Here is a 14,867-nt window from a genome sequence, read left to right as displayed (position 1 = left end):
CAGCTCGGAGTGCCCTCTCCCCGTCTCCCGAATCCGCACCCCACCCCGCTGCAGGCTGGCGCCCAGACATCCAAAGCCGCTGATAAGTAGTAACTGAGTTTCCAAACTGCAGCGCCGCATCCAAGTTAGAACCTCACCGAGGGGGGTGGGGGGGAGGGGAAGAGAGGGAGACCGAGACTGCGTTCTGCCGGGGAAACTGAAATGCACAGCGGTTCAGCGCAAACTCTCTCCTATTGCCGACCCCCACTCCCCTTCCCCATTTCTCCCACCCCGGGGGGTCTCCACCCCCCCACCTTGTATTCAGCCGCCCGTCTTTGACTAAAAGAAGGCGCAAACGCCGACAGCCACTCACCTCTGCACGACAAGCAACAGCAGCACTTAGCAAAGAGCCACCCCAAAGAGGGACCTCGCGTGTAAGCCCGGTCTCCACCCTTCATGCTGTCACACGGCCCCAGCGCTCCCGCATGGCCCGGGGCGCCAGCAGCGGGTGGCAGCGCAGGGGGCAGGAAACTTCAGTGCCTCAACCCTGGAGCCAGCTCCCTCCTTCGCTTCCCGCTCCCTCCCTCCCCACCGTCCTCTCCCCGCACTAAAGCCTCGGTCTGACTTTCTGGGAGCCTGAGCCACCTTGGGGAGGAGGGGAGGGGCCCCGGTGGCGAGGGAGGGCCTAAGGGGGGCGGAGTTCCAAAGTCCAGCTGTTTGTTGGAGTCGCCGCCAGCAGCGTGGCCCACAGCCTGTGCAACGCCGCCGGTGGCTGTGGGCACTGGGCAAGCCTAGGGAGGATGGTCTGTCTCTCACACAGACCCTGGCACAAAACAGGTGCTTCTTCTGGGCAACTTCCTCTCCTCAAAGGCCACCACGATTAGCTTCGCTTTAAAATATACAACCAGATGAGGCCCAAGCCCATGGGACAAGAGCAGATTTAGGGTCAGGACTCAATAATGCTTTTTCTCTCTCACAGGTTCTCCCTCTTCTTCCCCTCAGTCTTCAAACGTGGACAGCCTCCTCTGCACTGAATTCACCTTCACCTACCCCTTTTCTTTCCCTCCTTTTAATATGTAATGCTAATAATAATAATGCCTCCTTTTTTTTCCATTGGCTCCCTGGTGGTAACAATATGCAAAAGCACTCTGGATTTGGACACATAAAACCAAAATTCAAAGCTATTTTTTCCCTCCTATTAACTGTTTGACCTTAGACAAGTTACTTCACTTTAATGATCTTCAATTTCATCATTTAAAGAATAAATAAAAGAAGGAAAAAGAATACCTACCGTGTTTCCCTGAAAATAAGACCTAGCTGGACCATCAGCTCTAATGCGTCTTTTGGAGCAAAAATTAATTAAGACCCGGTCTTATTTTACTATAATATAAGACCAGGTCATATAATATAATATAATATAATATAATATAATATAATATAATATAATATAATATAATATACTATAATATAATACTGGGTCTTATATTAATTTTTGCTCCAAAAGACGCATTAGAGCTGATGGTCCGGCTAGGTCTTATTTTCGGGGAAACACGGTATGTTACAGGATTGCTAATAGAATTTTAAAAGATCCATGGAAGTACCTGTTAGAGAGGAGATGTTTAGTAGTCCAGCTGAGTGAACGCCTGCAGAGAAACTCCAAACATTTTATTTATGGTGGAAGACTTCCATTCACCCACCCCACAACCACGTCCTGTAGATCATCTACCCTTCCTTTACTTCCCTATCCTTTTCTCCTTTAAATCTTTTTCATATTTCAAGACCAAGCTCATATCCCTCCTCGTGCCACGAAGCCCACCTGGGCCACGTCAACTGGACCTTCCCATGAACCACTGTGTTTATCACGCACAGGACATTTCTCGTGTGTATGTGTGTGTGTGTGTGTGTGTATGTGTGTGTGTGTCCAGATTTAGAGAAAAGGGATTGCTAGAAACATACGACAGTGATAAAGTATGGAGGGCTCATTCATCAGGAAAAAAGGAAAGTTTGTGAGAGGAATACAAAACAAGCTTGATTACGCAGGTAACCAATACCTGGCAGAGAAAGAGCCAAGGGACAAGACTTTTAGGAGTTACTAGGATTTGGGGCTTCCTTTCTCAGTTTGGACTTTGTTTAGATTTGTGCCTTATTTATGTATACATTACATCTGCCACATGATTGGAACATAGTAGATGCTCAGTAAATGATATGATAGTAGCACAACTTAATGAGTAACAATTACTAACATGTATCAGCATTTATTTGTGCCAAGCAGTTTCCTAATTGCTTTCTATACATTAACTCATTTACACACACACACACACACACACAGAAACCTTATAAGGTAGGGTCCTCTTGACATCAGAGGAAACTGAATAAATGTACTCTATGATAAGGCTTTGATGGTTTAACTCTACAGAAAAACTCTAAAAAGCTCCATCCCATAGAAGCAGCAGAACCTAAAGTCAAACTCTAACTTCTAGTTCTACCACTGCCATCTCCCTGCTGGCCTCTCCTAGCAAGAATTATAGAAGAATCTCAGTGTTAAGCAGGAAATGTGTAGCTGGTGCTCCACGTACAAAACAGAGAAATGAAAGTTCAAATTGCTTATGCAGCCTGTACCCCATGTTCCTGACTCACTGGTTGTCCTCACTGCTGGTCAGTCTCATCTTGCCGGCTTGAATTACTATAGGATTATAGTTATCCCAGGTTTCCGTTCGACCTGTGACAGCCAACTACTGTCTAGTTTTCTCTTCCATATCACCAAAGACAACTCATTTTGAGGTTCTTTGCAAGCCCAGAAAATGGCCAGCACCTTCAGCCCTTGTGAAAGTAAACCTTATTTGCTTGTGATCCCCTGTACAGGGGTTATGATACAAGAGTTGATAGATATTTGGTTTACCTACTCAGCCCACCTCTTTAGATACTTTTGGGGCATTTTGGTAGGAATTCAGAGATGTTTGAAAACTGCTTGGTGAGTAACCAGTTATTTTTTTACTTAAATATTCCTTCTGGGCCTTTCTGTTCAGGTGACACTGATCACTTCTGCAGTAATCCTCTGCAAAGGGCTGATGACAGCATCTTGCAGAAACTGATGTGAGTTAGGTGTCTGAGAAAGACCTAGCCCTTCCTTAAGAAATCAGAGTACCAGTAGACTTAAAGTAGTCTTAGTCTCCGTGAAAAAGATCCATCAGGCATGTTTCCACCGGTCCTTGTCACCCAGGAATATATCCGATTCTCAACTCAACAGAAAACCACTAGGGACACCTATCTATCTTAAGTTGATATGGTCAACACATTTTTGGCCTTCCTGGAGATTCACTCTGGGGTTAGGCACCAATAACCCAAGAGTCCCCTTGCTGTCCTCATGTGCCTTCCAGAAGGAGACCAGCGATGTGTACAACATGACAAGAAAGTCTTGAACACCATTGGGGCACTGAGTGTTTGCAGACCTACTCATTAATGCAGCAAATACTTATGAGTGCCTACTATGTGCCAGGCTCTGTTCTAGGCACTGGGGGTGCACTGGTGAACAAAAACAATCCCAGCCCTTGTGGAGCTAACCACTAGGACAGAGTCACCTGAATGTAAAAGGAAAGGGAATGAACATCAGATATTTGACCAAGTTTTGAATTGAGGGATTTAAGAAAATAGGTGCCTGAATGCTGTGACCTGCATCTAGATGTTTCAAGGTAATGTCCTCGGGACAATCTGGAGGGGATGGTAGGTAAATGGCTTTACACACTGACACTTATTCAAATCATCAGGAAAACTTTAAAAACTTCTAGGCATTAGCATTTTTTAAGGCTTTCCAGGAGATTCCAGGGTGGAACCAAGTTTAAGAACCATTGATGCCTGGGTCTCCCTTCTCCCAACCACCTAGCACTGCCTCAGAGTCATTAATTTTGGGCACAGGTGGGCATCAATATTTTTAAAAGTTCCCCAGGTGCTCGTAATATGCAGCATAGTTTGAGGACCGTTGGTGTCATGTGGTGGTTCTCAAACTTGAGTGTACCTCAGAATCACCTGGAGGGTGAGTGAAAACACTGATTGCTGGGCCCCACCCGCAGAGTTTCTGATTCAGTAGGTCTGGGTGGGACCTGAGCATTGGCATTTCTCCAAGTTCCCAGGTGACGCTGATATCGTTGGTACAGGGATCACACTTTGAGAACCACTAGTGCAGAGGATTTCCCCCCATCTGTCAGTGATCTACGCTCACTTCTTTTCATAATAGCACCTGATTTTTCTTTCAGGAACCAGCCCTCCTCCATTCTCAGAACACGTTTTTGGGTGTGGCCGAATCCTCCCTGGGTTCACCCTCCATTCCAAGGATGGGCCCACGATCTGCACTTGGCCAGTCAGTCACAGGGAATGGTTCAGACTTAGCACATGATCCAGTTTCAGCCAGTGAGCATACACTGTGAGACCTTAGCAAGAACTACTGGGAAAGCAGCAATCTCTTCCCCCAAGATTTCTGAGTTGGTAGAATGTTAGCCTAAAGCAGCTGGAGGCCACTTTGTCATCACCACAGAGGAAGAAGTTACCTGAGAATAAGGCCAACATGGAGGAAAGAGATGAGAGAGAGAGAGAGGGATAATGAGGGAGAGAGCGAGTGTGGAAAGGTTTGAAATCATCTGAATAAATAAATACACTTTTCTCCAAATCCTTATTGATCTATGGACTTTGAGACTCCCGATAAACTCCTTTTTTCCCCCTCTTTTTTTGCATAAGACAGTTGAATATTTCTAATTTCAGGGTTTTCAGACACCCACCCACCCTCTCCCAAACTTCAGGCTAAGAACCCCTGCACTGAGGCAATATCTTTAGAGTGTTTTTAATCTTCAAAGAGATGGCTGAGTCTCATTCTTATTTTTGGCACAGTTTGTCTTTAGAGATGCCTCCAGTCAAAGTCCATTTTACATGAATGAGGTGTTCCACCTGCCTATGTGTCCAGTTTATGTCTTGTATCGCCATTCCCCACAACAGTGAACCCCAAAGAACCCCTGCTGGTCTCAGCCTGCAGACATTCTGCGCCAGGTATATCCCCACGCTGGGCCTGCCACCAGGGACTAGTTGGACTGCTCTCTCCCCCGCAGTTAACCGCAGCTTCAGTAATGCGGGACCATAATCTCGGGCATCGGCCCTTCTCACCAACAGACGCATGTTGGTGAAAATTTTTCCTTTAGGAAACTCCTTTAGGATTGTTCGCTTCAAATTTACAGGAACAGGATTTTTCAAAATCCCACTTCCCAACATTTCTTAGTGAGAGCTCAGCCCAGAGACAGAAGGAATAGCAACCGTGCCTCGACATTCCTGTGAGACCTTTCTTACTGTGACAAGTACAGTACACACCGTTTACAGAATGTGCTCGGACAGGCGCAGAGAGGGCTGTGAGCAGATTTTTGGTGAATAGGGAGGACAGGCCCTGCTTACCTCATCCCACCCGACCCATCATTTACCTGCCTTTTCCTCCAGCAGTGAAGCTCACCTGTAGCACCCACTCCCAGATTTTGAACCCGAGTCACATCTACAGTTTTAAAAGGCTCTGCAGGTGATTTCAACGTGAAGTCAGGGCTAAGAACCACGGACCGTGGGGCTCCAGGTCACCCACACTCGGGGATTACTTCCTGCATGGTTGATACAGAGTTTGCAGGGCACCCGGACTCAAATGTTTTCACTTGCTCACATTCTGACGACTAGTCCCTTGACTTGGTTTTCCACCGCCTGTTATGTTCTGCGTTTGCCGACCTGCACAATCCTTCAGCCTCATCTTCCCTGTGTAGATTTCTGACCTATGAGCTGCCCGATTGCCGATGGTTCATAATTTCCACAAATTACTCTGTCCTGGCTTCCACTTCTGTCGCTGACAACTTTCAGATTCTTGCTAAGTTGTGATCATTTATTCAACAAATGGTTGGTTTGTGAACATCTACTGTTTGCAAGTCACTAAGCTAATCTGTATACGGGAATTTATATGGGAAACTTATATGAAAAATATAAACTGAATAAGGCATGTTCCCTGAGATAAGACAAAGAACAAGGGTGAGTTCTAAAAAAAGGAGTTGGTTCAATTTTTGTTGTTCTGGCAGAAAAAGGAAAGTGGACACAGACCAGGACTGGACATGGGTAAAGGTTTTATCTTTATGTAAAAAAAGAGGAACTGAAATAATCATCAGCAACCAGAAACACTTAAGAGTAGAGAAAGGAGGTACAATGTGTACATTGGTTCTACATTTAATTTGAACTTCAAATGTACCTTTTAAAATTGTGGAATATCCATGTGGGTAACTATTCCCAGGTAATGGGTGCTGTTTTAATAGTGATATCTACAGAAAAAGCCTGATTGCCAGTATTATGCATGGTAACCTCTTCTCCTAATTGTCTCCATGTAGTGTGGTCTAACCATTGCACTCCTGCTGGATCTGCGGGTCTGCCATCCACCTGGTGATCGCTACCAGGGGCCAGTGACTAAACCGTCACTTAGCTCATCCTGTATCAGTAAATGCGTTCTCCCGTGCTTGCCCACTGGACACTTGTCTGCCTCTTTCTGGCTGTCTCACTTATCCTCAAGGAAGTTAGGCCGCAGCTCATCCTGTCAATCACCCTGTTTGTTTTCAGGAAGTATCACTGATCTCCTTTTGGTCTGAGCCAGGCCCCAGGTAGGGGGGTGAGTCAGACAATACTGATGAAGATGTGGGATTTCACAGAGGACCCTGGTGTCTCCCCAGAACCGCCGATGTTCGTGTTTGTGGGGATGGAGAGCTAGGGCTGCAGGCAGCCAGGACAGCTTCCTGGGAATGTGCACGGAGCAGCTGCCTGAGCTCAGGTGGAGACAAGCTATTTATCAAAATGAAAGATGACTGCAGCTGGAGTTGCTAAAAACAAACCACTCCAGGTTTCATCCACTTCCAAAAACGTTTACTTCTAAGTAGGGCAAGGTATTCTCAAAGTAGGGCAGTAGGAATGCCAGTCTGTCACTTTGACCGAGTTTTGGAAGGCTTACCATGGCTAAGTGTCCACTACAAGGGATGGCATTTCCATTCCGACTGTCCATGCACCTTCCCTCCCACAGGTAGAAGGACCAACTGCAGCAGTATATAGATTCACGGGTGCAAAGGAGAGGTTTCTCTACACTAAATGCTAGGTGGGTTTTGCCTCCACTTTGGTCAGTTTAGTGAAGGTCAGTTCACTGAAGATTTCAGTAATAGGAAGGATGTTGGAGACACTGCCTGCCCTCCCGTTTCTGTTTTCAACCATTCCAAATAAATGAGAGGTGCCGAGCCCATGTGTCCCCAGAGGAGACTTCCCAGAAGACAGGATCTGAAAGACTTTCTCAGTCAGAACTCCTAACATCAGAACGTTATTTACTGTTCCCATCCTCAGGCTCCTGCTAAAGCTTAAGCCAGTTTCCACTACAGTTCTTAGCGGGTGGAGAATTCACTGAGCCAGGTTCTTCCCACGTGAACTCCTCAGGGGTCCTTATTGCATGGCCTTCCTCCTTTCCTCCCTTCCTTCCTCCCTCCCTCCTTCCCTCCCTCCCTCCCTCTTTCTTTCCCACCCTTTCTATTAATATTTACTGAGAACTTCTCATGTGCCAGCCACTGCTCTATGTGCTGGGGGTAGAGCAGTGAACAAAATAGACAAAATTCCTGCACTTGTGGGGGGGGACGGGGCCGTGGGAGGAATAGACGATAAACATTAACAAATATGTCAGGTAGTGAACAATGCAGCGAGGAAAAGTGAAACAGGAAGAGGCGTATTACACAGTTTGCTGGGAGAGAGTGGGAGTGAGGGAAGACCTCTGTAAGTAGGTGACGTTCGAGCAGGGACGTGAAGGAAGCGTGGCAGTAAGCCATCCAGGTATCTGAGGATCTGGCCCATCTGCAGTGTCCCCGGCAGAGGGAACAGAGGTGCAGGTGCTGGGTGGGGAGTGTGCGTGGCTCGACTGGGGAATAGCTCAGTCAGGCAGGCTGGTCAGGAGAGTGGTCGGATGTGGTAGGAAGGTTATGCTCCCCCAAGGTGTCCACACCCTAATCCCCAGAACCTGTAAATATGTTACCTTACATGGCAAAAGGGACTCTGCAGACGTGATTACGTTAAGGAACTTGAGATGGGGAGGTTATCCTGGATTATTCAGGTGAGCAAAATGTAATCATGTGATTCAAAAGCACAGCACCTTTCCTGCGGGGGTCAGAGGGAGACTTGACTATGGAAGAAGAACCAGAGAGATGCACCATTGCTGGTGCTGCAGATGGAGGAAGGGACCACAAGCCAAAGAGTGCAGGTGGCCTCTAGAAGGTGGAAAAAGTGAGGACACAGCTTCTCCCCTAGAGCCTGCAGAAGGAACGCAGCCCTGCTGAAACTTTGACTTTAGCCCAGTGACATCCATGTTGGATTTCTAACCTACAGAACTGTAGAAGAATAAATATGGGTTGTTTGAAGCCACTAGGCGTGTGGTAATTTGTTACAGCAGCAAAAGGAAACTAAGACCTAAGAGATGAAGTCGGAGAACAGGCTCTGGGGCAGGTTCTGTAGGAGCCTCCTTGCAGACACAGAAAGGACTTGGTTTTTACTCGACGTGAGACGGGAGCCACAGGAATGTTGTGAGCCAAGGAGGATCTCCAGCCCAGGCTTCCTCCCCTCAGCTGGGAACCAGCAATGGTAATTATCTCCTTGCCCACCTGAGCACAAAGGTAGGAAACCATACCTTGTGTGGCCTACAGGGATAAGGCCTTGAGGAAAGTGAGGCAGATGGGCATGATATCAGACTCAGCATCCCTGGCTGGGGCGGGCGGACAATGGTGGGGAAACTAGACAGCCCAGTCATATCCCCATGGCAGCGGCAAAGAAAGCGGCAGGCTGTTCAGTGAGTGGACGGGCTCCCTGCTCCCAGAGGACAGGGAGCTGGGATTAAACATGGTGTAAACTGAAAGATTTCTCATACATGTTGTAGGGTTTGGGTTCAAGCTGCAGTTGCAATCCTACACAGCTCCTGGATGAGGGGAAGTTGTTCTCGAGGTTCAAGCCACACGGGAAGGCACTGAGGTGGCCAGAGGAGGGTCCTGACCACTCCGTCTGGCCAAGCAGCATCCGAATGCCGCTGCGGAAAGCTCCTGAAGCTGTGGCCTGCCAGGGCTGTTCCTCACGGCCTGCAAGATCCACTCACCTCTGACCTTCCCTGAGCAGAGAGGGTGGGCATATCCCCAGCTGTCAGACCACCACCGCTCCTTCTCTGCTTCCCAAGCCACATTTGGTGCATGTCATTTCTGGTCCCTTTGTTGTTGGACAGGAAAGTGGTTTCAGCTTAGCTAGCTCCAAGTAAGAAAAAACCACATCATCTCTTAGGGGAACATTTTGTTTGCTGGGGTGACTTCCTCTCCATCTTCTCCAGCCTCTCTTCAGCAAGCATAATCAGTGGCAGCGTTTCCTGTCTGGGATTGAATCCGAGACTCTCATCTTAGCTCTGAGCTCCATCCACTGGCTTATGAGTCTCTCCGGCACAAGGCCACTCGTCAAGCCTCCCCGTCCCTCCCCCCGGATGATAAGGTTCTTGTAGGTCTCATAGACTTGCAGTGCACACCAGGAGGCACGGCAATATGCTATTGACACAAGCATTCGATGGAAGCTAAGTCACAGCTGGCTGGCTAGAAAAAGGCAGGAGGGCCCCAGAGAGCTCAGATCTTTTCCTTGACAGCACATGTCCTCCACCCGCTTCAGCTCTGCTTGGCGGCAGCACCACACTGGGGTGTATTTAGAGGAGGACGTGGCCTGGCCTGACATCCTCCTATTTGAGACTTCAATTCCAAGCCTTTTAATGTCCTAAATACTATCAGATGGATGGTAGCCAGCTGCAGGCAGGACATCTCCTCCAGAATATAGTAGGCCTGGGCACACTTTCTAACCATAACCATTCTTGCTGATCCCTTCGTCTTAAAAAAAAAAAAAAAAGAAAAGAAAAGAAAAAAGAAAAAAGGAGGAGCGAGCGGGAAGAGTATGGACTAGATGGCACCTATATCTCCTTCTTCCTGAAACTGCATCCTGGGAGGGCTCCCAGACTGTTGCTCAATAACCATTTCTGGCCCATCTGAACACAGACAGGTAACTGGAAGAACTTCAGTGACAAATGAAACAAGAAAGGCAGTTTTCACAAAACTCCCCTTTGTCCTTGTCATGTTTGAATGGAAGAATGACATGCTCGTAGCCACCCCAATACTCAACGTCTCGCACAGCCCTCCGTCACATAGGTCAGCCCAGCTCTCTGGTGTGGTCCGAATGCCACCTTCCATGACCACAGTTAACCCATGAAAGGGAATAGGTTACTAAGAGATGCCAGAGGTGCAAGCCAGGGAATAACTTGAATTTTCAGCTCAAATATATCAGCTATGATCTCGAGCCCTGTGTAGAAGGCAAAAGAAAGAGTAGAGGAATAAACTGTTATTTTTTGGGAAATCATGGAGCCAGATGGACCTGCTGTTGGTACGCTGGAGATAGGGCCCAGGATAGGCCAGGAATAGAAACTGAGAGCAAGGGAGGGCCTTGGCTAACCCTATGGATGAAACTAGAAACACAACCTTGGGCCTTTGAACAGCCCTGGAGAGGGTTCAGGCTGGAAACACCCTAGACTCACCACTATAGAGGTATCAGAACTGGGCCCAAGGGCAGGCAGGAAAGGAACATCTACAGGCTGCCTGTGGTGTGGTCCACCTAGGCTGAGACGTCTAACTCAAGAGATCTAAGCACCATGGCCCCATTGCATAGATTTTAAGTACGGTGCCCAAGGTCGTCAGTGGGTCAGTGGCTGAGGCAGGCTTCAGACTCAGGTCTTCCACCCAAGACTTAGTTATATCATACATCACATTGTCTCATTTTATGGCCTACTAGATACCATTGGAAAGCCTCGTGGTCACCAGCTCACTTTTGTTTTATTCCAAACAATTAGCCTGTGCACGGAACAATAAGACCAATGTCACAGTTTCAAAGCAGTTTTACTTCACGTTGCCACCTGTGAGCCTCCCAGTGACTCTGTGAGATAGGCACTTTATCAGCTTCCCGTTGCACAGATGTAGAAACGGAGATGATGCGACTTTCCATATATTCCACACCCTGTCCTCTTCCTGGCTCATCTGACTCCCTGGGAAACCAATCCCTCTCCTGTTTTCTCAAAGATGTGCAGGTTCCCTTCTGAGAAAAAGATAGGCTGTAACATATTAGATTGAACCATTTAGAAATTGCTGATATTCAACCATTTTCTTTTACCACGAACATGGCAATTTCATGTGGTTCAATCCAATCACATTGGACCTCAAAATAAAGATACTTATGCTCAGCTTGGATGGGTTAAACATAGGATATTTAGGTTAATCACTTTAGGTTACCAAGAGTACTTACCTGATGTGGAGAGAAAACAGCAGACAATTTTAGAACCTTAGAGGTAATTCAGGAAGATATGGATGAAAGGAAATAATAATGCTACTTTAGAACAAACTACAATATGCATGACAGTAGGAAATGACCCGTACAGAAGACTAGCCCACAGACAGCCTCAGAGAAGATGGCAGTGGCCTCTCAGTCCTGTGTCCAGAGAGAAGGGGACCAGATCAGAGGTCTGCACACGAGACTGGAGGCTCCAGATGTGTAGGCGGAAAGCCAGACAACTGGATGTTTCTAAGTCCAAGGATGGTTAAAAGGACTATAAAACCACGCATACCAATAATCACTTTAAACAAGTTAGAATTATCAAATTTAATCCAAAATGTCTTATTCTGCTCTAAGGTTTTAATAAAAAAATTGGTGGACAAATTGCGAGGCTCTTATTAAGTAGTATCTTAGGAAAGAAGTGCCTGGCATTTTATATGCAAATCAAATTCCTCTGTTGTAGATAAAGATCAGAAAGAGAAGGAGAAGGAGAATTAGGATGGGTGGGTTTCAATTGGGGGATTGGGAAGGGAAGAACAGGAGTGATGGGCAGGATGCATCTGGATTTCAGCTCTAAGTAAGGAATTTTTTAAGCATCAGAATTGCACTACAATGCAACAGGCTTGCTTTGGAAGTAATGAGCTCCTAGTCCCTGGGAGTGTTTACGTGACGCTTGGCTGTCCACTTGTCAGAGACATTCTGGAAGGAGGTCCCTATGTTAGGGGAGACAGTAAAGCAGAGGACCTTTAAGGAGCTTTTCAAGTCTAGGATTCCAAGAGGGAGCCCCCAAAAGCTAATTTTCTGAAGTGAAATGAAATCTAATCAAGGACTACATTGATTCAATTATAAAAAAGGGCAAGTTTAGTTCTGATTGCTTAAATGTCAGAAACATGTCTGGGAGCTCCTTTTAGAATCTCTACCAATACATCTCCATCTATCTTTAAGCACACCTATCTTCAAGAAGTCTCAGCCCTCAAGTTAATTACATTTCTTATTCAAAGGTAGTATTTTGGGATTTCAGTTATTCTTATCCAACACTATTGTGATTTAAAAAAACAACCTTAGCACTACTTTCACCGCAAACATACTATAGTCAGCGATGTTATTCTCAAAACTTTATGAGCTAGCATGGAAACCTATTTCTATCCTCATTCACAGTCCCACGTATAGTTTTGTTCCATGAGGAAATGAGCTCTGAGTTTCACCGTGGCTACCTCACAGCTGGTCCGTTACAGACGTGGGGGCTGTACAAACGGAGTAGGAATATGGATCAGCAAGCTGGAGTTTGTGATGTGCTATTTCATACGCCAAAGGAAATGTTCATCCTCCGATTACTTGTCAGCTTCCCATAGTAAAGTCCTGTGTCAGGCATTATGGAGTAAACTAAAAACCTGAGAGTAATTGCACATAATGCAGAATTATACTGAAAAGTAAGAGGGAAGGAGGGAAAAAAGGAGGGAGGGAGGGAGGAAGAAAGAGAAAGAGAGGGAGAGTGGGGGGGGAGAGAGAGAGAGACACTTTGGGTGGAATCTTCCAGAGTCAGTAGCAGGAAGAACCTGTAAGTGTCTGGATTTGATAGCAGAGGGGATATGAAAGGCCCATTTTGGCTCCTGGCAGCAGAAAGTGCTGGGAATTCCCATCCTGCAGAAAATCTGTTGCACAGACTGGATCAGCTCCAGGGGCTGGCTGGCCCCTATCAGACCTGGACCCAGTTCAGCCCGCTGTCCAGAGTGCTGCTCAGAGTCGTTCTGCTCCAGCCTGGGACACCAGGATCTTTCTAGTGGGCAAAGCACCCACCTGACAAAATCTGTCTGAATCCTGCTACGACCCCTCCGGAAAGGAGCCCATGAGGCCAGAGGTGGGAGGCAGCGTGAGAGGGCCGTATGCAGAGCAGCCTGTAATGGGTTCATGCTCTCTGACTCCTCGACCAGCTAGCCTGGCGAATCACATGGAAGGATGATACACTCAAGTACTTGTCTCAAATGCCTTCAGACTTCGGAGGTTGTGGAACACAAGGATAAAGAGTGCGACCTGGGGGAATAGACAGGCCTGAGTTCAACTCTAGGTCCAACATTTAAAAGCTATGTGACTTTGGTTGGGCAAGTTACCCGATCTTTCTAAGACTCAGTTTTCTTGTTTGTAAAATGAGTAAAATAATATTGTTATTTGTATGAAAGCATTAACCCAGAACCTGGCCCAGAGTAACGCTTCACCAATGTCGGGTATTTCTGTGAGTTGACTACAAACTTAACATAAGTCAACAGTGCCATCGAGTCGCTCAGCATCTTTAGGCTGTTGGTGGTAGGTGCCTCCAGAGCCCACGCTTTCTCCACTGCTCTACACTTTCACACCCATAGCACGGATACCATGTTCCTGAGGCGGCTAGGTGCCAACAGCAGAATCATCAGGAGACCTCATGGGACACGACTCCCCGTGAACAAGCCAGAGCTGCCATGGACCACTGCCCTCTCCTCCAGGACATCTGCTTCCAGAGCTCACCTGGCCCTGGTTTAGGTTTGGCTAAGCAAAGAGGCGTTTTCTTAGCTTTCCCAGGCACTGAGCTGGAGCCGGAAAAGAGACTGTACAGGAAAAGAAAAAGAACACAGATGTCCTATGAGCTGCATGGAGAAGAACCTAGATTGGTTTTCAGAGCCTGGGGCAGAAACACCCACCCAGAATTTTTCCGTTTTTACCATTTGTAAGTGTCCAGTCCAGTGGCATTAAGGACATTCACATTGTTGTGCGACCATCACCACAATCCAACCCCAGAACTTTTCCATCTTGCAGAACTGACACTCTGTACCCAGGAAACACTGACTCCCCACCCTCCCCCTCCCCCCAGTTCTTGGCAACCACCGTTCTACTTTCTATGAATCTGACAGCTGTAATTTCCTCACGTAAGTAGAATAATACAGTATGTGTCCTTTGATGTCTGGTTTTTTTCACTTAACATAATGTCTTCAAAGCTTATTTGTGTTGTAGCATGTGTCAGCTATTCCTTTAAGACTGCATAATATTCCACTATACGTATAGACCACATTTTGTTTACCCATGCATCCATTGATGGACACTCACCTTGCGACTATTGTGAATAATGCCCTGTGAACATGGGTGTACAAATACCTTTTGGAGTCCCTGCTTTCAATTCTTTTGGGTGTATACCTAGAAATCAAATCACTGCATCACGTGGTGTGTGCATAAAGGTTCCAATTTCTCCACATCCTCACCAACACCTGTTATCCTCTCTCTCTCTCTCTCTCTCTCTCTCTCTGTCTCTCTCTCTCTCTCTCTCAAAATAGCCATCTTAATAGGTATAAGTGGTATCCCATTGTGGTTTTGATCTGCATTCCCTAATGACTAGTGATGTTGAGCATCTTTTCATATGCGTATTGGCCGTTGGTATACCTTCTTTGGAGAAATGCCTAGTCAAGTCCTTTGCTCATTTTTAATCGAATTGCTTGTTCTCTTTGTTGTTG

General features: G+C 46.7%; 1 protein-coding gene across 20 annotated transcripts in view; it reads right to left on the bottom strand.

Annotated features, from left to right (window-relative positions):
• KALRN (kalirin RhoGEF kinase) overlaps window positions 1-14,867 on the bottom strand; it is a 615,365-nt gene that overhangs the window by 108,309 nt on the left and 492,189 nt on the right. For 3 of the 20 annotated variants that reach the window (XM_033132623.1, XM_033132615.1, XM_033132630.1), the window contains exon 1: window positions 353-616. The exons of 13 other annotated variants lie outside the window; for them this stretch is intronic. In XM_033132623.1, coding sequence (XP_032988514.1) covers window positions 353-437 — 85 coding nt within the window. In that variant the 5' untranslated portion in view covers window positions 438-616. Of the gene's footprint in view, window positions 1-352; window positions 617-14,867 lie in introns of those variants that run through there. 4 more of the 20 variants (XM_033132596.1, XM_033132588.1, XM_033132641.1 and 1 more) reach the window with 3 other exon arrangements.

Source organism: Rhinolophus ferrumequinum, chromosome 2 (assembly GCF_004115265.2).
Source record: "Rhinolophus ferrumequinum isolate MPI-CBG mRhiFer1 chromosome 2, mRhiFer1_v1.p, whole genome shotgun sequence".
Taxonomy (NCBI): Eukaryota; Metazoa; Chordata; class Mammalia; order Chiroptera; family Rhinolophidae; genus Rhinolophus; species Rhinolophus ferrumequinum.
Note: the sequence above shows the minus strand (reverse complement) of the source record. Positions and strands in the feature narration are given on the sequence as shown.